The sequence below is a fragment of the Borostomias antarcticus genome, assembly GCF_949987555.1.
Source record: "Borostomias antarcticus genome assembly, chromosome: 1".
NCBI classification, from domain to species: domain Eukaryota; kingdom Metazoa; phylum Chordata; class Actinopteri; order Stomiiformes; family Stomiidae; genus Borostomias; species Borostomias antarcticus.
Window position 1 is genome coordinate 49213055 of NC_140234.1, and position 24476 is coordinate 49237530.

Below are 24476 nucleotides of genomic sequence, written 5' to 3' on the forward strand. Positions count from 1 at the left end.
TAGCTGCCAAGAATATTGTACTCCTTACACAGGTCATCAGCCTAATTGCGGAGCCTGAGCCAATTTAACGTCACCCAGGTTAGGTTTACCACAATAACAATGGATATTTTGTAATAATACTAGAACGTTATTCAATTGCACTGCCTACATCATGGACACACGTAATCATCCAAGATCGAATGGGATAAGTAGCTTATATGAGTATGACACTGGTAGACTGCTGTTGATTTAGAGTCTAAATCAACAGCAGTCTACCAGTGTCATAAATTTTAGACCAATGAGGCCCAGATTATTTTATTCCGTCATGTTTCCCATGGAAACCCCAAGTGTGTAGCCAATGAAGGAGAGGCAGAGGAGGAGTCTGTATCCAGGTCACGCTGTGAGCTGGAGAATTCGACAGTAGGCCAGTCGGTAGTAAGGGGAGGGATCGTAGAGCAGTATGTCAACGTTTGAACTGAGTTCATTGTGGAATATTGCATTTTAAAATGTATATTTAACCGCATATCGTCTGGGTACATTATTGGGACGAGGACTGTATCAAGAAAGTGTCTACGCATTGGTTCCAAGCGTACAGGTTTGTCTTTTATTTGGTTTGTTTTACAGTAAAAAAAAATATATATAAAAAAAAAAACGTTGCATAACCAATTCGATCTGCGCATGCTCTAACACTTCCGATTGTTGGATACTATATATTTTACAACAAATGTATGAAAGGGAAAAACATTTTACACACACACTTAAAGTAATGTCTCATACTTTCATGTCACATCGATTTACAGTTACCGCCCATGATTTGATTGCCTTCTGTCAAAGATAGGGTTACTTTTACATAACTGTGTCAGTGTACCGTGTAGTGCTTTGCAGGTCAACGTGAGTGGATTTTAATTGCAGGTCATAGCGGGTTTGTTGGGGGAAGGGATGATCCTGTTGAACATTGCATACCTTTACCACACGAATATGCTTGATGAAAAACATGTCCAAGAATGTCGATTTCTTATAATGTAGTTAATTATAAGTACTCCATACTGTGTGGAATTATGACTTAACAAAGTTCATCCACTGCAGGATGCATTGACCTATCTTTTTTGTAGCCAATTGTCTTTTTGTATCGTGAGGTAGTAACATTAGTTTTCATGTTGCAATGAAATTAATGACTTAATAATAATGTCCATCTGATTGGCATCTGAAAAGATGAATTTGGCTCAGCTAAACGCTGTAGTAGTCAAGGATAGTATTGATAGTTTATGTGGATTAGATACATTTTTGCTACTTGTCTTTAGCTATAGGCACCACAAGTCTTACCACGCAGAATGTAATAGGTAGTCTTAAATGTAACGCATACACAGGTTGTTTATTTGAAAGTTGTATATCTTTAATACATTATTTAGGTGTCTTTATTAATGCTAACCTTGATTTAGACTCAATGATACAATTGTTGTTTGCTTCTATAGGCCTAATTGTCAACTTTTTGAGAAAGTAGTTTATCACAGGAGGTGTATGAATGTCTGAAGTCCCACCCTCAGTTGATTCCAGTTATAAGTTAAGGGCATTTGATTTAGTCTTCAAATTGGTATGGAGAAAATATAGTGTAGGCTACTTTAATGCTGAGTGCCTGTTGACATTGTTATGGAGCACGTCAGCTGTTTGTACTACTTGCCTACTACCAATGAGGTTCTGACCACCACGTGACTGCTGCTGCATTGCATAATTCCTCAGGTCTGTGTTACTAGTGTATTGGTTGGCCGGATCTGTTTCTCTTATTTTAAACATCATGGTGTTTTGGGTTGCAGTAGCCTATGTGTCAAATGGCCCTCTGCGGTGTGGTTGATGTTTTGTTTTTTTTGTTCGTTAGTGCAATCAGTATGTTTAGTAGTGTGCTGTCATTGCCAGTATTTGATTGATTGCAGTGTTGAATTTCACTGTGCTGTGCTGTGTTGAGTTGTGTTCACTGACAAGTGTTACAAGGATAATTCAGTATTATTCACTGTCAGGGACCAAACCAGAAGGCAAGAGGAATCATTGGCAAAGTTTAGGGTCTAGGGTTTTTATTTATCCCAAAAAATCACAAAAATGAGACAACGTGCTGGGCCCCTAAAAGAGGTCAAATGAATCAAAGGGTTGCCACAAACAGAATATAACAGACCTCCCAAACTGAAAACAAAGGGGAACTTATATACTGGCTGATCAGACCATTAAGAAACAGTAGGGGTTATTAACCAACAGACAAACATACAACCTAACCCACAAATAACCAAAATAAGGCAACTATGAAATAGGATTAACATAATTACAATATACTATAAATCATAACAAAATATCCAATACAAAGATCTAAAGAAACTGAAATACTCAAACTAAACATAACATTCCCCCCACAATACAGCAACATTTGTACTAGGCCAAATTGGCCGCCTCCTCTATTTAAGGGAGGAGACTGGCGAGGCGTGTCCCTTTTGTTCCCGCCTGGCATGTCGTCCCTCCACAGCACTGGTAACTCCAAACAAACACAAATTAGACACCATACCTAAAATCTTAATATAGTCTATTGAACTGTACAAAAGTAACTAAGGGCGCTTTCACACCTAAAGGTCTAGACCAAGGTCCGAACCAGAATCCCATTTGGCACTTCCACATGTATTATTTTTTATTGATTAGTTTCATAACTTTGACTCACACCAGCGGACCAAAAGGATTTTGGTGGCAGACCTACATTATGTCATCATCGCTTGCATGGGGGTGCGACTCCCTATACTTGACACTGATTGGTTTATGGATGCACGCGCGTCTGTTTGATCTGAAAGTGCGAACCTTTGATTTCACATTAGGCAGTGAGCCTTGGTTCGAGCCGAGACCACCTCTCCAGGTTGGACCAAAGATCCAGGTGGTCCAGGAGGTTTCACACCTGTCAATTTGGTTCGGATCAAACTGGAAAGTCTTAAAGTCTGGACTAAACAATGTAGGTGTGAAAGGGTCCCAAATGTGCGCGCTACAAATAGAATAGAATTGATGAACTTTTGGAAGGACCGTTTCTGTATCAGCTGATTCATAGTTTCCGGCAGGTAGCCCCCAGTGTTTAGAGTCACCCTGGCGACACTAACTCGTAGTTAGGTAAAAACGTCTGCTAAATAATGTTTAAACAGCTTATGAAGACCTAAACTCTCTACTACTCAGGCGGTCATGTCATTTTTCTCATCCACATGACAACTAAAGATGCGTGTGTGGGCTAGAGTTTGCGTAGTAGAGCACTGCCATTTCAGCTATCTCACCTTTAGTGTAAACAATCTCTCCTTTGAACGGGGTTGAACTGGATCATACTGGTCTGAGGCTAATCTTGTCTGGAAAGGGCAGGCCCACCGATTGTCCAATGGCCTGACTTTGGGGGGAAACTAGTGTGCGTGTGTGCGTGTGTGCGTGCGTGCGTGCGTGGTATGGGGTGTGATTCGTGCCAGCGTAACAAACACTCAGTGCTTTCGTCGCCTGCATTGCGTGTATAAAGGTACTTTGGCGAGCTGATTAATAGGCGTGCATATACGCACGCGTTACGAGTCGCTCGCATTCTCAGAGGGTGACGTGTCAAAAGTGCCGTGCCATTTTTGCGCACATGCATGTAACGTTTGCACGCTCGTGTTAAGTCAGCGGGCACTAGAAGCTGCGAGCGGGGCTCATTTGTCCATATTGAATAAAAATTAAGAATATTTATTTGCACTCAATCAAATTCCAGGACCCTCCTTGCATAACTTTTCCTAGATATGTGTCGTTTTATCTCCACTATCGCTACATTTTCAAATAGGTTGTGGCTGTTCGAACTGGTGCTGACGGTGCTGCAGCGCCCTCTATTGACAAGAAACACGTGTATCTGAACATTTGTTTTAAATTGCGAAGAAAGAGTCATTCAGATATTAGGCTTTATTAAAAACAAGTTGCTTAACATGTGCGAATTCCATTTATTGAGAATGCATTACCAATTGGCAAGGACGAGATTAGAACCAGCTATGATTTAAAGGCAACTGACCTTACACGTGCGGCCGCTAACACGTCTGCTGCGCAAGCAAGGCACTGGCACGTTTGACACGTCGCTATGCAATTTCTGCACACATTACAAGCGAACGTACGTACGTTCATCTATGATTTTACCAAACTGTCATGTGTAGTGTTGGTGTCGCATATGTGAGGCGCATCTAACCTGTAGTGTTGCCGTCACGCACACGATGCGCAATTCGTGTAAACAACATGTGCACTGCGTCTGCGTGACAGGTACGTTACAGCTATGAGACGTCTGTCTCTCCATTGTTTGTCAATGGAAATTATACACGTGCGTTTAGACGTTTGATGTCATCGCGTCTTCTTAAGTAGGCGCAAGTCAAGCGTTTCAGTATGGTGTGCTGGCACTAATCACACCCCATATGCGTGCGTGCGCGCGTGCGCGCGCGTGCGTGTGTGCGTGCGTGTAATGTTCCAGGCATGGTGTGTCTTGTGAAACCATGTACCTGTACTATACATTCAGTTATATCTATTTTTTGATTCATTTTCAGAACCACATTGGTATTTTTATATCAATGAATAATGGATATTTTATATTTATATCTTCAATGGGATTATGTCCTCTTACCCCTTCTGGGGTATGCCCTATGTTTGTCTCTATAGCTTAGATCTAATACTAGAATCATTACTATGAACCCGTTGACCCCATTCCACCCCGCAGTGTGAGTGTACATGACATTGTTGCTTTCAACTCAGTGGTATTCTTTTTTCTCTCCAGGCTCCACCCACCCTACCATCCCCTGGCAGCTTCAACATCCCTTCCATCCCAGTGCTGTGATTGTCACGGCAACGGTATGTGGAAATCAGGTTAATAGCTTGTCCCTTGTCTTTGGACCTCTCACCTGCCCCCCCCTTCCCAATGTCTGAAGACGCCAAGCCCAATCAGTACCTGTACTCTGCCCTGGAGGGCTGCGAGAGGAATCAGGAGAGGAGTGGCTTCCAGGTGGAGGCGGAGGGCTCGCCATGTGATGCCATGGCACAGCTGCACTGCATGGCCAGTTTCGGGGAGGGCCGTGGGCGTGATGGGGCAGGACTGGAGCCCAAGCTGGGATTGGCCTCCGAGGGGAGCGAAAGCAGCCAAGAGCATCCGGCCTCGCCAGGCTCCCACCACGAGGACAGAAAACGCCCACGCCCGCCGCTGCACGAAGACGTGGAGATGGGCGGCAGCGGCTCCAGCGGGAGTGGAACAGAATCCCACAGCAATGAGTTCCATGGCAACGAGTCCCACTGCAACGAGTCGGTGGGCAGCTCCAGTGGCAACGGCAAAGACTCCGCCCTGCTAGAGTCGTCGGGCAGCAACAAAAGGTGAGTTAAATAAAGACAAGATAAGAAAACTCTATTGTCCATTAAGTGTAACATTACATGAAATGTAAATTTACCTTCAGCGCTCTGGCGACGCAGTATAAAACAGACAGTAAAAAAAATAAAAATAAAAAACATTTCAGCAGCAGCAGTGCTCATAGGCTGTTGGAGGGGGGGGGGGGGGTATTTTATCATGTCCCTCTTTAGAATGGCCACAGCAGAGGACACAAATGATTTCTTGTGCTCACTTTTCCTGGCTAGTGCATTATTGTTAGGTAAGCATCTTCCCACCACAGGAAAGACCCTGGAGAGAGTGGAAGTACGCCTTGTTAGAGGTAATGGCTTAGTCATATAGTGCTGAGTGATTCATTGGGACACAGGGACAGTTCATGAGAGAGCATGAGTGACTAAGTGGAAATTGCTCAAAAATAGGTAGCAGGCTCTGGCTAGTCAATTGTAATTAATTACCTATCACATTTGATCTAATGTGATGGCAACTGGGGCACCTTGATAAGGTGATGTGCATTGGCCTTCTCGGCCCAGAATGTGACACAGTACCATTTTGTCAGTTACGACCAGTAGAGGTTATCTTAAGTTTATGTACACTCTTGTGGAAGATGGAAGATTTGCAGCTATGCACTCATCCCTAATGTGTCCCTGGATGTGTTTTATGTAAGTCTCATGGAAATGACACACCTGGAGATAGTAGACTGACGATGGATTAGGTAATTTATATTCCAACTCAAGACTCAAATCCAGTTTCCATGACAATGGCAATGAAGGTGGAACCTTTCTCACTGAACCTCACCTGAAATAGCCCTTATTGAGAGGAGATACAGACATGAATTTATTTTTTCCTGACAGTCAGATAGCCTACATATCAAAATTAATTTTGTTATTTGACCTGATAAGCCTATGTAGAGTCATTGTGCAATGCTTTGATACATTACTCCCCAGTCTTTTTTAAGCTCAATACAGTTATGTAGTTTTACTCTGCCTGGGCCTTGAATATGAATTCAAACTCGCCAATCACTTTGTCTACAGTGAGTCACAACACGCAGTAGGTCGCACAAGGCTAATTCACATTCATTGAAACATTGTGGAAGCTGAAAATAGTCATCTAGACAATGCGTTGTGATAAAAACAATACCTTGATACCATGCAAATCCTTTGTTAAACCTCCTTAAAACACTGTCAATACTGTAGATAGCAAAAGGAATATGTATATTTATATCTTCCCATCTATTGCTTTTCGGTAAAGGGATCCACCATCTGTGGAGATGTTCTGACAGAACAGGCTTAGGAAGTTACTCCATCGCTGAGGAAGTTCCGACACAACGGGAGGTTGACATCCAATATAGGTGAAAAAGAAGTCAATGTCACGTTTAGTGGCTCAAGGGCATCATGTCATCCATTGTCAGCAGTGTTTAGTTCACCTACATTCCTATCCCTACCCAACTGCTTTGGAAACCGCTGACTGTAGAGGCACTTCGAGGTATATGCCCCCTATTGAGAACGGGCGTATAGCGACTACTTGATGCAACACTTGGCCAAGGCCTTTTTATTTCCCTGACTTGGTTTCCACAGGTCTACAGTATACAAGGGGGGGGGGGGAATATAGTTACAATCTTCTTTAATAGATTTGGAACCATTGGCAATTGTATTATTGCGTAACCTGTAGGAACATACAAAGATAATTTACAAATTTGTGGGAATTTGGTGCTTTGTGATATTGAATTGGTAAGATATATTTTAAGATTGTATTTTACTTGATCTCTTATCTTTTATAGTGTTTTGTCTTCCATCTTATTTTTCCTGCTTTTTGTTCATTTTATGTCTATTTTTATGTGAAACACTCCATGCATGCACTTTGAGCTGCATTTATTTGTATGAAAGGTGATATACAAATAAAGTTTTTATTATTATTATTATTATTATTATTATTAGGTGTCATATTCTTGTCTTGTCATTGTTGGGTTCTTATCACTTGTCTGGCTGTTTGTCGTTGCAGCTCCAACTCCCACAGCCCATCGCCCCCAAGCAGCTCCAACGCCTTCAGTCTGGTGAGCTCCGAGCAGGACGACCCTTCCACCAGTGGCTGCAGGTTTGTACCGCACACACCAACCCTAAAACTACAATACCCTAAAACTGCAATATCTCCCTAGTCCCTGGAATTTTGCTCAATCGTAAGTCGAGTGTTTTCAGACCCAAAAAGAGGTTGAACGTCGAGATGAATACCCTCTCAGCTCTCCAGAGCAATAGCTTCAGTGTCTGCTGCGTGGTGGTCTGACTCATTTGTGCTTGTGCCATGTGCTCCCCTGCAGTAGTGAAGAGTCAGCCAAAGCCAAGACGCAGAAAGAGCTCTTCAAGACCATCAAGGAGCTGAAGATGCACTTGCCGTTGGAGAAGAGAAGCAAGGGCAAGACCAGCACCCTCAACACCCTCAAGTATGCACTGCGCTGTGTCAAGCAGGTCAAAGGTGAGACGCTGGCACGTTTTGTCTCTCTCTCTCTCTCTCTCTCTCTCTCTCTCTCTCTCTCTCTCACACACACACACACACTGATATTCCTATACACAGCACACATGTACACATCCACACACTCCTTGGAATAAGCTTCCCAATAAATATATATTTGAAACAAATTCTGCTGAGGGCTTGAAGACTTGTGTTGATCGAGACATTGTGCTTACATTGACTAGTGATGTTTAACCCAGGGATGTTACAATAAGGCATGCTTTCTTTCTGTATTGGGTTATCACTTGAGGTAATTACTTTTGAGAAGTATACATCTGACATGTGCACATGTGAGTGTGTTTAATGCATGTGTGTGTGTTCTGTCCCGACAGCTAATGAGGAGTACTGCCAGATGCTGATGGTCAATAACAGTCAGCCGCCAGGTCTGGATGTGTCCTCCTACACCATAGAAGAGATCAGCAGCATCACCTCTGAATACACCCTCAAAAACACGGTATGGAGGAACATCTGAGAGACTCACACTTCAATGTCTAATACATTACATTACAGTCATTCAGCAGATGCTTTTATCCAAAGCAACTTACAATAATTGCATTTAACATAGGTCAGTGTACTACTCCCACCAGAGTGGCCAACTTTGAACCCAGACTGGTGGGGGTCCAGGAGGTTGTTCTGGAGGGGATACGAAGACAGTTGGTTAAAGATCAAGTGTTTTTGATAGAAAGGTTAGGAGGGAAACCCGTATGTCATTTTTGACGTCAAAGGGGTCAAGATTCTTTAGGAGGTTTCTTTAGGAAGGGGGGTGACTCTGGCAGTCTTGAAAGCATCAGATCAGCAAAGCTTAAAAGTATCTGCTCAATTGGTTTGTAAAAACAAGTTGATATTTGACCTTGATGTTTGTACGTTTTCATTAAGGACATATTTGGTCCACCCACGTCATTACCCTTAGAGCAAAAGGTGCATCACTGTCAAACTTCTCCATCTCTGACTCCATGCTGCACTTAAAAACCCATAGTTTTCCAAGCAACAAAATAATAAATCTGCCCACTTCAGTCTGTAGTGAAATGTAGTTCTCACAGTCAGTCACACAACTTGAACTATACAGACACAGAAGATTCAAATCAATTCATAGAAACCCTCTATTCCAACAAATAAAAAAGCAATATAGACTGGTTGTTTGCGTATCCACAAGCTTCCACAAGGACATTTTGAAGTGGACTTTCCGATGCTTATTAACATCTTCCGTTACTGCATCTCTCTGTCTTAACAGGATATTTTTGCTGTCACCGTCTCACTCATCACCGGTAAGATCGTCTACATCTCCGACCAGGCTGCATCCATCTTGAACTGCAAGCAGGAGGTGTTCACCAATGCCAAGTTTGTGGAGTTCCTGGCGCCACAGGATGTCAGCGTGTTCTACAGTTTCACCACACCCTACCGCCTGCCTTCCTGGAGCATGTGCACCGGAACCGGTAAGGAACTCTCTGCCGTTGCTTAGAACCTCTTGTGTTCTTTCTGCGCCTGGCCAGGCCTACTTTCCAATGGCTTAATGATCAACTCTAGAACCTCTAAAGAACCTTGCAGAACTGTATGCTATATAGTGCCATGTTGAGTAGAGGAACCAGCTACTAACAGGGTAGTGACCAATTTATGACTGCTTAACTGATAATTTATGTACTGTCTGTGTTTAACGAGTACTATACAATGCCATCTCCCACCTGGATAGGGGTAACACATATGTGACAATGCTGTTTACAGATTATAGGTCAGCATTCAACACAATTGTGCATGCTAAGCTCGTTCCCAAGGTCAGGACCCTGGGTATTAACTCCTCCACCTGCCCACGCTGGGTTCGATCTTGTGTCCTCTGACTTGTCAACACACATGACCGCCTTACATAAACGCCGCTCTCGCCAGCTAGGTCACCGGAAAGCGGGGTGGGGGCGGTGTTTATACTGAGGAGTGAGCTTAGACAAACTCGGCTATGCACACACGAAGAAGCACCACCATACAGTCATTTCCAGTTGAATACTGATGATGAGCAGATGGAGCTGTTTATAATAGATTGGATCCGTCAAGAGTTGGGGTTATACTGTATATTTATTCTGTTCTCAATCTCCCCCCCCCCCCCCCCCCCCTTTAGAGTCATCTCCCACGGACTGCACGCAGGAGAAATCCTTCTTTTGCCGCATCAGGTGAGTGGCGTCGGACAGCTGCCTAGCCTGATGGATAGTTTCCTGTTCACAACATTAGCATCTGAGTCAGACGGGGATGGAGGAGGAGGGGGAGGGGGGGTGTGTCGGAAAGAGTGGGAGGGAGGTGAATCAGGTCAGTTCCTCTTAGCGGCTCCCTTCAGCAATTGGTCAGGCTACTGCAGCGGGATTTCTATGTTTAATCCGTTCTGAGTGGATCTCAAATGTTTGACTTGAGAAATGAATACGATAAAAACTGTAATTCAGACAGTTCTGAAATTGTCACTGTATCTCAACTTGTATACTCAACAGAGAGACGTTGCTCTCTTTGCTTGTGTATTGTCCGGTAACGGATGCTTCTCTCTTGGTTGTATCTTTGGCCTGGTCAGGGTATTGTATGATGTTAAGTTATGTGCCCTGACGTGGTCCCGCTATGTCCTGATGACTCGGGTGTACTGAAGAGGTTCTCTCTGTGTGTTTCAGCGGGGGTAAGGAACGTGAGGGGGACCTGCAGTACTACCCATTCCGCATGACGCCCTACCTGATGAAGGTGCAGGACTGTGAGCTGGCGGAGGAGCAGGTCTGCTGCCTCCTACTGGCCGAGAGGGTCCACTCCGGATATGAGGGTAAGAAGTTAGTCCCTAAACACACATACACACACACACACGCACACACATACACACACAGAAATGCAGTTCACATTACAGTGCCAATCAATGTAGTTTTCATGAACACACTCCCAAGATCACATAATTGGATGTGTATTTTGCACCTAGTTGATCTTTAACAGCGGTTTCCCCACCATCTCCACAGCACCCAGAATCCCCCCGGACAAGCGCATCTTCACCACGACACACACACCTAACTGCGTGTTCCAGGACGTCGACGAGAGGTGAGTGTTTATCTGCAGCGTGTCTACACACTATTCTAACTGCATCTGTTCTCATTGCTAATGTGTGAAAATGAATCTCTATACTCTGGTGTCTCTCACTTCCTGGTGAGCATAGTTCTGGGATGTGTAGAATCATGTCTCTGTTACCATCTGTGTCCAGGGCTGTTCCTCTGTTGGGATACCTCCCCCAGGACCTGATCGGGACCCCTGTTCTGCTCAACTTGCACCCCAGCGACCGGCCCCTCATGCTGGCCATCCACCGCAAGAGTAAGACCCCTCTTTGATGGACAGATCTGATCAGTGGATTAGTATGATAGTTTCACAAAGACCTATGCAGTAAGTCTAGTTGAGATGTTTGCTTATGAATGTGTGTGTGTGTGTGTTGGGGTGGGGGGGGGGGGTTTAATTCCATTTGAACACAAACAATGAAATGTAAAGTGTTTCGTTCACGATTTGAATATATCTCTCTATCCCCTCCTCTCTCTCTGACCCTCTCTCTCTCTAACAGTTCTCCAGTACGTGGGGCAGCCTTTCGACCACTCGTCCATCCGCTTCTGTGCAAGGAATGGGGAGTACATCACCATAGATACCAGCTGGTCCAGCTTCGTCAACCCCTGGAGTCGCAAGGTCTCCTTCGTCATCGGACGTCACAAAGTCCGCATGTGAGTAATCACGCTCACACACACGTGTGTACACACACACACACACATATATACAAACATACAGACGCATATCCATACACAAATGTACATGCATGCACATATACTCACACACACACACACACACACAAACACAAACAAAATATGAAATGGAACTCTTTGACGTTGATATTTGGTCTGTGTTGGAAGACATCAGAGTCTAATGTGAAGCTATGTTTCAGGGGTTCTGTGAACGAGGATGTGTTTGCAGCCCCCGCCTTCCCTGAGGAGAAGATCGTGGACTCCAGCATCCAGGAAATTACTGAGCAGATCCACAGACTTCTACTACAGGTACAAACACACACACACACACACACACACATTCACGCAATTGTAATAGACCAGTCACTGATGCTATTTACATAGTAACCCTCTCTATGTCTCTATAGCCGGTTCATAACCTGGGCTCCAGCGGTTACGGGAGCCATGGCAGCAACGGCTCCCATGAGCAGCTCCTGAGCGTTGGCTCGTCCAGCGAGAGTAACGGGAACACCAACGGAAATGGGAAAGGGAACGCCAACGGGGATGTGGTGGAGGAGACCGGCAAAGCGAAGCCGGTGAGTCGATCCGCCCCCACGGGTCACTCCTCTCTTTCTTCTATCATCCCCATCACCTTTTTATTTTATTTTATTTTTTACTCATGTAAAGCGACTTTGGGTATGCAGAAAAGCGCTATACAAAAGTAATGTATTATTGTTATTATTATTATTATTATTATTATTGTTGTTGTTGTTATAGGACTGGCTGCAAATGAGCCACTATCACCTATTAACTCGCATCCTCATCTGTTCAAACAAAGCACTGAAAAAGACGAGAATGCAGATCAGTGCTTGTATTAGATCAATTATGTCCTGATATCGTGATTTATAAAACATTACAAAATGGAAATCTAGGGCAAACAACTGCACTGTTTTGCATTTTGTCTTTCAAATAAAATACTATTTTTCCAGTCATATATTCATCATTCAAGTTTTGTTTAGGGCTGTCCAACGATTAAAAAAAAAAAAAACGAATTAATTACATGATCTGTAATTAATGAATCGTGATTAATCGCAAATTGATCCTATATCTATTTTTGCTGGCAAAAGCCCCAAAATGAAGATATTTCAATAGATCTTTCCAACCTGTCAATCACGCAGAGAATAGGTTTAGGGTTGATTTATTAAGACCACGCCTCTGATGTCCCACAAACAAAGCTTGTCCTGTTGGGCTGTGTGTTCATAGATTAGACATTAGTTTGAAGAAAATGGTTCTTTAAAACATACAGAAAACCGTCCTGCAGGCTGCTATACCATAATTTTATAAGAAAACAAGCTGCACGATACTCCACACCTCCCTCCACACATCAGTTTACAACAGTGGCGATACAAAAGCTACAAAGCTAGTAACGTTAGGTGCTTGATGTACAGTAGCTAATTAGCCCGTAGGTAGTAGTTAACAGATCATTCTCGCAGGCTTATTTTCAAAGAATGAATGCCACCAACTTACTCACCCTGCTTTACATGTGCAGTTAGACTCCACAATTTTGTGAAAATGAATTTCAATCTGGAGTTTGTGAGGCATCTGTGCCTTCCGCATAGACCAACATCTAGCATCAATTTGTACAGTATATTTTCACCTGCTCCGTCCGAAATGCAAAACTCTTTTACGCATGGATATATCCTTGTGTAAAATGGTTCAGGTCTCTGCTACTGGGGCTGACAGCTGTTAACATGTTTAGCATTGAGATGATAGCTAAAACTGCTTCGATGGTATGCAAACGACCACGCTCTTATTAACTGTCCCATCTGGGAGTTCTTTTAAAGTAAACTTTCCGTTTAGAAGTGATTATCCGCCTCCTCAATTTTGTTTGAAGGCAAAGATGCTTTTGTGTGACGTAGCCTACGGGGTCAATCAGGCCCAAATTAAGTTTTTTGCTTCATAATGTTAAATGACGAGGCAACTGTGCCACCTACAGTACAGCTGGATGAAATCGATGAATGTGATTAATTTGCATACTTTTTTATTAACGCGTTAATGTTTGCATAATTAATTAATCTAATTAATTAGTTAAATTGACAGCCCTAGTTCTGTTTTTTAAAAACTTATGATATCGTATCGATATTGTGAATCCAATAGCATGTATCGTATTGTGAGCTGAGTGTATTGTTAAACCTCTACATCAGTGATTATTTCAAAGAAGGGAGAAAGAAAGATTGTGGACAGGGCCATACACTACTCTTCCATTTCACCAACACACATTTGGGGCTTCTCCAATATTATGCCGTGCCGTGCCGGAATCCATGCCCACGCGTTTTTGGTGCTTTCTCCACTGTCAACTGACCTGTGCAGGGCCGCAGTACTCATGCTGATTTTAGCTAATGTTCAGGGGTGGGTACGAAAGGTACTCACTGCGCTGAAATGCGATACTGCAGACTGTTGATTGGTCAATTAAATTGTCACAAAAAAACGTCATCACATGTACCAACGGGGAAAATTAGCAAAAATTTGCGTTTCGGCTGGCGGACATTTTCTGACTGGGAGTGAGAGCTCTAAAAATATTTTCAGTTCATTATGAGACCCTGGCGGGACATCAAGATAGCTACTTTACGTGGCTAGCTAGACATATTGGCCCCCAAATCTTGTTTCGTTTAACAAGAAAGTACAGGATAGCTCCAGGTTCCTCCATTGTGCTGTGTTTAGGGATTAGAGGTTAAGGTGATTATACGTCACCACCGTATGACACTTTACTCCTCCTACCTTCCCGACTTGCTTCACAGATCAGTTGTTGTGTAATGGAGAAGCGGTACGGTTCACATGGCATGGGTAAGATACAAAAGCTTGCGGTCCTGTACCGTACCGTGCTGGTCAATGGGGAAAGCCCTAATTAACTCTCTGCCATTCCCTCTCCTGTAGAGAACATTCCAGGAGATCTGTAAAGGGATACACATGCTGAAGAGCCAGGACCAGCAGGTCTACCTGCCCTCCCCCTCACCGTCCTCCTCCAGACCTGAACAGAGGAAGACCACTGATGGTAAGCACTACCACTTCTTCTTCGTGTGGGTATGTTGTTGCGTCCTCTCTCCCCCAGGCTCGGGGCCGAGGGGCTATCCTTTTATCACCCCGAGCCTGGGGGAGGCTGTGCTACTGGGTGATGGCATCATGTTGTGATATGTGAGTGTGTGGATGTGTGTGCATTACGAGTGTGTGTGTAGTTGTTTGGTATGTGTGTGTGTGGGGGGTCAATTTTTAGGAAATTGGGGTCAATTTTTAGGAAACATAATATCTCTTTCCACTGCTTTGCGGATGATGTGCAGATCTATCTGCCCCTGAAATCAAAAGGCAAGGACTCCGTACAACCACTGCTGGACTGTCTATGAACTTTTTAAATCCTAATGAAAATAAGACAGATCATTATGTTTGGTCATGACTCCTCAGACTGTGCCACTGGTTTGTTGGGCCCCTTCTCCCCAAATATCTGTTCCTCAGTCAAAAATCTCAGGGTGACCTTTGACAGTTCTTTTAAATTTGACAGCTCTGTCATAAGAACCAGCTTTTTTCAACTAAGGCTTCTTGCCAAGGTGTAAAGGGCTATCTCTCCCCCAAAGACTTAGAGAGAGTAATACATGCTTTTATCAACACTCGCCTTGATTACTGTAATTCTTTGTATGTTGGCATTGACCAGTCACTGATGCGTCACCTGCAGCTTGTGCAGAATGCAGCAGCTCGTCTCCTTACTGGCAAGCAAAAACGCGACCACATCACCCCAATCTTGGCCTCGCTCCACTGGCTCCCAGTGCATTTTAGAATTGATTTCAAAAATGTGATGTTTGTTTTTAAAGCTCTAAATGGACTGGCAGTGCACCTCAGTATCTTGCCGATCTCCTGCAATTGCATGCCCCAGCTAGAGAACTGAGATCCTCTAATCAGCTTCTGCTGGCTGTCCCAAAGACTCGGCTGAAGACTAGAGGTGACCGAGCCTTTGGGGTGGCAGCCCCTAGGCTCTGGAACAGTCTGCCCTGGCACATTAGGTCTGCCTAGACCATAGAGATTTTTAAGTCTTCTTTAAAGACTCATCTGTTCTCCCAGGCCTTCAACTCAGGTTGAGCTGGACACCTGATGGCCCCTGTATTGTACTGTATTTTATATTGCTTATTGTGTATTGTGTATGATGTATTTTAGTGTTATGTTGAGTGTTGTGTGTTTTGTTGCTCTGGAGCTGTACAGCACTTTGGTCAACCTCGGTTGTTTTAAATGTGCTTTATAAATAAAATGTGAGTTGAATTGAGTGTGTGTTTGGAGAGCAGTTTGAGAGTGTGTGTGTGTGTGTAGGTGCGTGTATGTTGCTGATCCTGTCTGGCATTTCTCTCCAGCTGGAGTCCAGAGGGGTCTGGTGATGCGTCTCAAAGACTCAGTGCCCCCTCTGCTGGTGAAGGATGGTACTGCTGGCAGCATGGAGGACCTGGCCTGCAAAGACCAGACTGTCCACTCTTACCAGCAGATCAGCTGCCTTGACAGTGTCATCAGGTATATGTGTTGTCTGTGCGTGTGTGCACGCTGCATGCGCTGTTGTGTACATGTTTGTGTGAGTTTCTGAGGATGTGTGTGTGTGTGTGTGTACATGTGTGCGTGTTTTCCCTCTGTGTGAGGGGCCATGTATGGGTGTGCAACTATGTTTTCACCTGCACCAGGTACTTGGACAGCTGTAACATCCCTGTCACTGTGAAGAGGAAATACCAGTTCTCCTCCAACACCACCTCCTCCAACTCTGATGAGGACAAGAAGGGCCCAAACAACGGCATGCAGAGCCTGCAAGGTAAACCTGCAATAATCTGATGGATCTTAGATTTATTGACTAAGGTAGAACCTCAATACAATGAATAAACTATTCCCACATTCAGGTCTTTATTGGCTGCAGAACCGATGGCTTGCTTCCATCAGTGGTAGTCAGTCGATCTTTAGTTCATTCTTAAGCATGGTAAAGGAAGTTCTAACTGCCTCCTGTAGGCCCTCTGCTGTTGGATGCCCAGCCTGGCCTGTCCTCTATGAAGGTCCCTAAGAAGCCTCCCTCTGGCTCCGCCCCGGTGGTGGGAGGCACCCTGGCGCCCCTCACTCTGCCCAGTGAGACGGAGAGCGTGGTGTCCCTCACCAGCCAGTGTAGCTACAGCAGCACAATCGTCCACGTAGGCGACAAGAAACCCCAGCCCGAGTCTGGTGAGTTTACAGAGATGTGTGCGCGCACACACTCCGCTTCATTTACGTCATACACTCATATTTAGGCTCTGTACATACATGTGCTCACCTGTGCAAGTTGTGTACCACAGCATCTTTCATACCCATTCGATAATGCAACCACACCAGTCGTATTACACAAAAGCTAGGTTATACCTACCACCATCGCTCTGATTGGATGTTTCACTTGACTGGCGCAGAAATCATTGAAGACATGACGGAGAGCCCCGCCCCCCCGGCACTGCCCGTCAGCTTGGTGTCCCCTCCCAATCAGGAGAAGGAGGCCTATAAGAAGCTGGGGCTGACTAAGCAGGTGTTGGCAGCACACACACAGAAGGAGGAGCAGGCGTTCCTCAGCCGCTGCCGAGAGGTGTTCCAGAGAGACTGCTTCACCTACCTGCAGAAGGCCAGAAGAGGGGCCAACACTGAAGGTATGGGGCTGAGACGACACACACTCATACTGAACTAGTTGGCAAGTGTGTGTGAGTACGATAGGTTACTTTCCCACAATTGATGCAGTTGATGCTGCTGTCTATGGAAAAGGTGGGTGTGTATGAAGAATATTAGTCAACTCGTATGTCGTACAATGTGCATGCTCAACATTTCTTAACAACCACAGTCACTCGGCTATCTAGGGAACTGTGAGGGGGATTTGATCAGGAGAGTTGAGAACATATGTCCACAACCCCAATAAGAAGGTATCTCTCTCTGTGACTCAACTCAGTGGAGCAATGTTATTGAGAAGTTTGAGGAAGCTTCAAATGTACTCAAGTTTTGTGTTGGTATATGGTGTAAGTTGACACTCAAAAGAACTTGGTGTGTAACATTGAGTGTCTTCTGTGCGTGTGTTCTCCCTTCAGGGGGGTCTGGTGTCCGAGGCCTTACCACACCAGGAGGCGCGGTAAGACCAGAGGCTGCCACCAGGAAGGGCGGCCGCAACCGGAAGTCCAAGAAGCCCCGCATGAAGCGTCCCGATTCATCAGACAGTGCCACTTCTAATCGCAAGCCCCGCCCTCCTCTCCAGGGCCTTAACCAAACTTCCTGGTCCCCTTCCGAAGCCTCTCAATCAGCTTTCAGTGTCCCCTACCCTACCATAGTGCCAGGATTCCCGCTCTCAGTGTACCCCACTGCCCCGGCTGCCCCACCCTCTTGCCCTGACCCCTCTCTCTCCACAAGCTTTCTGGAAGGTCAAACCAGCCAAGACCCACCTATTGCCCCTCCATATTCCATGCCTATTGTCACCCCCATGGTGGCTTTGGTTTTGCCCAATTACCTGTTCCCCCAAATGGGCCAGATGGGAGCTGCCCCAAGACCTTTCTTCCCCAGTCAGCCCGCCTGCCAGACCCAGCCAGCCTACACTACCCAGCAGCCCTTTCAAACCCAACCCGCATTCCCTACCCAGCAGCCCTTCCAGGCCCCTCAGACAGCCTATACTACCCAGCAGCCCTTCCAAGCCCCTCAGACAGCCTACGCTACCCAGCAGCCCTTCCAAGCCCTTCAGACAGCCTATACTACCCAGCAGGCCTTTCAAGCCCCTCAGACAGCCTACGCTACCCAGCAGCCCTTTCCAGACCCTCAGACAGCCTACACTTCCCAGCAGCCCTTCCCAGTCCAGACCCAGTTCATCCCTCAGGCCCCCTATCCCCCGCAGGTCTTCCCTTACGGCCTGGCCCCTGAGTCCCCCAAAGCCTCCGCCATGGAGCCCATAGAGGGGGCCGCCTCACGCTCCTCCACACCGGCCTCTGGGGGCCGCGAGCCAGTCTCCTCGCCCCCACTGTTTGCGTCCCGCTGCAGTTCCCCTCTACAGCTGAACCTGCTGAGCATGGAGGAGACCCAGAGGTCTGTTGAGAGGCAGGACAACTCAGCGCCCTCTAGTGGAGCGCCTGGGAACATCACAGGGACAGCAAGAGGAGCAGGGCAGAAGAGCAGCCCTGCAGCCACTGAGGACTTCAAACAGGTGGGAGAAAGATGTGGCTTTAGAAGAGACAGTGTGTGGTCTGTCAAAGTTGAAAATGCCAGAGACAAACACACACGCATTCATACACACATTCTAAATCTAGTATTCTAGATACAGATGTGTTAGAAAGTGCTTTATCGTGTAATCAAAGCGTGTGTCCATGGCCCGGGCTTTTACTGAGTCCAGTGTCTGACTCCTGTTTGCCTGCCTCCTGTTCCTCAGATGGAGATGGTGGGCGACGGTGCACACAGCGATGGCCACTCTTCCTCCAGTGATGTGCTGGACATCCTGCTGCAGGAGGACTCCCACTCTGCCACTGGCTCGGCCACCTCCGGGTCCATGGGCTCCGGGTCCAGGTCCGGCTCCAACGGTTATGGAACGTGCGCTAGGACTGGTCAGTTTCAAAAATTGAGAAAAAGAGGTCTATTTTCTTGTAAAAATGAGCAGTGCATAAAAAAAAACAGGATAAGAAAAGAAAGCATTTACTTTAATGATAATGTGGTCTTATGATTAAAGAGAGATATATCTGGCTCACACTGTTTTATTGAATGCAATATTTTGACCCAAGTGGCTTAATCAGGCTTATCCAGGTTAAACACAGAAGGAGTATAGCAAGCAGATAGTAAATACACGTGATCCACATGTAGTTGTTCTGGGACGAGGCTCTGGTCTTTGTCAGTTTTAAACTTGCATTACCAAACAATTTTTTTTTTTTTTTACATTCTTTAGTTCGACATCTAATTATTGACCTGTCCTTTGCCCTTTGCCGAGCTGCAGGGAGCAGCAACACCAGTAAGTACTTTGGCAGCGTGGACTCTCTGGAGAACGACCCCAAGGCCAGGGAGCGAGCGGAGACGTCGCGGGGCCCAGGCAAAGGGGAACACTTTGAATACGTCCTTCAGGAGCCCCTGTGGCTCCTCGTGCCCAACGGCAATGAGAACAAAGCGATGACTTATCAGATGCCCTCACGGTGAGTTAAGCCCGCGATATACTTGCTCCTCGGCAACACGTCCGCGTAGTGACGCGCGTATTTTGTGTTAATTCCTACGTACCTGCACATTCACCCGCAGCTGACGCTCCAAAGGAACGCAGGAAGCGCGCGGTGGACGCGTCCGTGTAGTTAAAAGCCAGTATACCGCTGGCTTTATTGACGAGAGAAACGGCCAATAGAGGTGTCTTGTGGTCGCTTGTTGAATAAGGGGGTCTAATGCTGATCCCAAGTTACTAATGATATAATGACGATCATGCCATGAATAGTATGTGAATAACAGGTGCTTATGCTAACGTTGCTACCTCTATTAGCTTATGGTTATCTCTGCTTCCTCTGTGTGTGGATGTACAGGGACATCCAGAGGGTTCTGAGAGAGGACAAGGAGAGACTGAGGCAGATGCAGAAGGGCCAACCGCGCTTCTCCTCCGACCAGCGGAGGGAGCTGGTGGAGGAACACCCCTGGATGAGGAGGGGTGGACTGCCCAAAGCCATCAACGTCAAAGTGGGTTTCATGCACACCTAACACACACACACACTTTTTGCTGAGGAAGTAGTGTGTCTGTATGCATCCCTGTGTGTAAGAGACCTTGCGTTTGTTCTCTCTCTGTAAATCTGGCACAGCTCATGTACGTATGTGTTATGTTTTGTTGTCTGTCTTCAGGAGTGTGTGTACTGCGAGGATGATGCCTCAGCCCCCATCGAGGAGGACCTTCATGCCATGGAGTTGGGGGGTCTGGGTGGAGAGACAGCCCAGAAGGACATGAATCCCCAGAACAACATCGGGGAGTCTCAAACTGACTCAGGCCCTTAACACACTCTCACCAGCAGAGGGCGATCATCGTTCATTATGGAGATGTTTCCGTCAACACACACTGTGGATGTGCACTGAATCTGGAAAGCTTTGTGCACTTGAACACACACATACACGCGTGCACAACCGCTAATCTTAACCCTACATTACTTGCATGTTGACCAAGCAGCTGCATATATGTGTGTGTGTGTCTGCTTTATTACAGTACTCATTGGTCTCACCAGAGAGGTGGGGGGGGGCTGGTGTGTGTGTGTTTCTGCCTCCCTTACACACTGAACACACACACACACACACACACACACACACACACAGAAAGGTGTCAACTTAACTGCCTCCCACCTCTCAAGTTGCTCCCCTGTCCTTTTGTGTGGCACAGGGGCAATCATGAAAGCTTGAATCTGCAAGGGTTCTGACTTAAACAGCTGGGACAACCAGGCAAATAGACCATGGTATTTCTCTCCAGAAAGAGATGATGTGTTGAAAATCCTTTTGATAAACCAAAGCCAAATGAATGACTCAGTAGATGTAAATTCAATCATCTACAGTAGCTTCTGGTAGAACCTCTAGAAGTGCTCACATTTAAACCTCTGAACCAAATATACCCTTTATCTATCTCAGTTTGACCATTTTTTCTCCAAATTTCACCTCTAAGGAAGTGTGAAGAAGATTGCCTAATATGCCTAGTAATTCAGGGTCCGTTTTCTGAGTTTTGGACGACCAGTAATTCTCTGGTGGACAGCTTGGAAAAGGACACGTTCAAAACCTCAGCTTTCTCATTTAGCATTTTTCCAGTGAAAGCGTATTAACCAACACGTGTAACGGTAGTCTCGTCTGCGTTGCGTTTCGTTCGACGCATGTCCAGGGCGGGACACGAACATGCAACCTAGTGCTTGCAAGTCAGATGCGCTAACAACTATGCCAAGAGAAATATTTCTATTGGCAGGGTCATTAGCCCATTCTTTATACTAGGGGAGTGAGTTTCACCAGCTACTTGTTACCTCGGAGTACACTCACTCCACAAGGGTTTACGTGGACTCAATTCAACCACTTACACATGCACAGTGCAAATATTGCCTCTGTTGTGCTTTAATGCTGTTTCAAACAAATTTCATGAATTACTTTACTTCATATGAGGAAATACAAAACAAAAAAGTAGCTGCCTGAGCTTTTGTTGTCGTTTTGTTGTAAAAGTGGCATTCAGTTGTTAGAGCTAAGATTGGACTTTCAAACTCAATCAGCAGCCTTTATCATGTACCTGTAGGGTTTGGACATGGGGAGAGCACCTTGTCCTGAGGAAAAGAGCATCTTTATCAAAGTGCACTGTGAATGTTGGTATTTTATATTACTCTCTTTTCTAACTGCGGATGGACTCAAAGCTGTCAGCACTGAATGCAATGTTAAGACCTAGAGTTTAACATACATACAGTATCTAAACTGTGAAGTTGGGAACCATACCAATGTGATGCACATGCAAGTAAATGGAGTACCATTCTACCCTGCACAGGGAATATGCATTACTTGGGACACTGGGATATATGCCTGTTCTGTGGACATCTAGGAAACTGCAAAGTTGGGAACCATACCAGCATTGTACCATACCAGCATTGCCCTTGCAGCCAACTTACAATACTTAGGAAACTGGGATCTATTTCCTCAGTCTGGAGGAAAAAGAACCATCCTAGTTGGTTGATGCTGGATATAAACTGGCAGATCATGGGTTGTGAATCGATAGGAAAGTGTCTGGACCAAGAGCATCATTGGCTCTTCTCTCATTGAATTTTGAATTTCTTGTTAGCAGAGTATGTGAATGATTTTGTTATTTTATTTTTCAAATGTCATTATTTCACTTTGTTCATAAAGAAAGCAAAGAGCTTGTGTGGCATTGGGGACCTACCTCTGAAAATACCAGGTCAAGTTACTGTAACTAGCATGGGCATACTGTATAGGCACTGTGAGGCTAAAAGCAATGGAGAGTCAAGATACTTCAGTAATTCCAGTGGATGGTCTTTTTGTGTAGAACGTCTAAGGGGTTTCTGCCTTAGACTTGCAGGGGCGACACCATGATGTCCCCCTGTGCAGTGGGAGGGTGGATCCCTTTCTCTGTCATCTGTCAGTATACGAATGAATGGAGAGAGAGACTTGACTTTGTCTTATTTTTGTGCAAAAATATTAGATGATCCTTTCTAGGACCTACCTGTGCATAGCGCATTATGAAGGCATTTGGTATTGATTGTGCATTTATAACAGCTGGCATTAGGACATCAGCTGTTATAAATGCTCATAGCAAAGTCTTTGTGCTTGTGTAATGTACAAAATGAATGATTTAGCATCCATATATCGAACAGCCTATTACATTGTTTTAATAGGCTATATTAAGTTGAGATACGGCATTATGAATGTGCTCTAAATCAGTGCCCGCTCTGCCTATTGCTGCGTCTGGCCCTGCTTTAATGAAGTGTTAAACACACGGGTCAAAGAAAGGTTTGTAATATATGAATCCATAGGCCTACACCTGGTGCCAGCACCTTACAACGTTGTGTATGGTCGTGTTTATTTTGTTCAATTCCACTGTGAGGACTTGTGGTATCCTTTGCAGATTTTTGTAGGTGAGATAATGACTTGTGTGAGACATTCAATGTTGTAATAAAATTACAAAAAAATGCCTGATCGTTTTTGTTTTCACATGTAGCCTACTACACTCTGCCTACTGTAAACTATCAGTTACAGTAGCCTAGAAGTGTCACATCTGGCCTTGCTGCAAAGGACAAAATCATCACCGCCAGAGTAGCCTAGAGATAGGCATACTAGAATAACTGAGGAAAATAAGTGATAAAATCTTTACTAACCCGTAGACTGTACGTGTACCTATTGTTTATAGGACAGACACCTCATGGAGATCACCTGTTTTTCTTGTTTCAAACCTCATTAGTCGCTGAAGTCCCTTGCCTATCTTTTTGTGCCACGGTTTTTCCAACATTTAAGGGAACGTGTAAGTTGAATAGATCGGCCTATCTTAATCAGCAAGCAGTGTGTTTCAAAAAAGAATATCAACTGCGTATGTCTAGATTAAATCTATATTTGTTTACATAATCTTCAAATTGCCTACTTGTGGATATCAAACGAATCCGCCGGGGCAGATGAAGAGTTTGACAGTGAGACATAGCGGCGGCATGTTGTTTGTCACTGATTGTTCTTTCATAGTCAAGACAGTTGAGAAACTCACGCAACTGACAGGGATCCCGGGGGATCCGTTTCAACGCCATATGCTTTCATCCACCGCTCAAATCTCTCGTGCCAACTGGCCATACTCGCTAACCTTTAACCTCGGAATTCAAATGCACTGTCACGAATCCACAGTTTATTGGTTTGGATGCGGCTCTATTGTTCCCCTCTCGTCGTCGATGACCCGGTGTTGAACGAATTTCGTAATATATGCTAGTCGACATGTCCTGTGACATTCTCAATTGCACCGTGTGAAAAAAGTCCTTAGGGACAAAAACACAACAGCCGTCTGAGCTTGATGCATGGGCACAAGTTTAAACATGGCCCTAATGAGATACATTTCTAGAATCCGTCTGTCTGACTCTTGAATATGCATTTTGACAACAAGGTTGTTTTAAAAGAACCTCGAGTCGCTCAGGCTGTCATTTGTTTCACCGGCTTTTTGTTCCCACCTTTGACTTTGAACAAAGCTTAGGCTTCATCTCGGTATCTTTCAGCTCGCAGGCTTTGACGCCCTTCTGTCAAGTGGTAGCCTGCCGAAAGAGCTTTGATCATGTTCCTCTCCACACTATTTCCATGTCCCTACCGACATTCACACCTCGTCCAATTTGTGTCCCAGCTGTGAACAGCTAGACTACAACACCCCTGCAGCTCGCGCAATGCTAATCCGGTTTGTTAGCTAT

General features: G+C 45.2%; 1 protein-coding gene across 1 annotated transcript; it reads left to right on the forward strand.

Annotated features, from left to right (window-relative positions):
• Positions 1–458: 458 nt before the first annotated feature.
• On the forward strand, positions 459–21805 carry LOC311308575 (period circadian protein homolog 2-like). Its single transcript, XM_084437545.1, has 23 exons — positions 459–574; positions 4760–5346; positions 7355–7447; positions 7668–7822; positions 8191–8312; positions 9090–9291; positions 9963–10014; positions 10495–10637; positions 10825–10903; positions 11064–11170; positions 11412–11565; positions 11784–11892; positions 11991–12158; positions 14497–14614; positions 15954–16107; positions 16272–16396; positions 16588–16794; positions 17013–17243; positions 17673–18769; positions 18992–19163; positions 19547–19739; positions 20112–20262; positions 20422–21805. Exons 2-23 carry the CDS (start codon positions 4901–4903, stop codon positions 20569–20571), a joined length of 4428 nt encoding a protein of 1475 aa, XP_084293671.1. The 5' UTR covers positions 459–574; positions 4760–4900; the 3' UTR covers positions 20572–21805.
• Positions 21806–24476: the final 2671 nt, after the last annotated feature.

Bases quoted from the DNA above. Each gene is read 5' to 3' on its own strand.
- LOC311308575 (XM_084437545.1), top strand. From the start codon at position 4,901: ATGTCTGAAGACGCCAAGCCCAATCAGTACCTGTACTCTGCCCTGGAG. The intron at 5,347-7,354 runs GTGAGTTAAATA...TTGTCGTTGCAG, and splicing joins TCGTCGGGCAGCAACAAAAG to CTCCAACTCCCACAGCCCAT. The intron at 16,108-16,271 runs GTATATGTGTTG...CACCTGCACCAG, and splicing joins TGCCTTGACAGTGTCATCAG to GTACTTGGACAGCTGTAACA.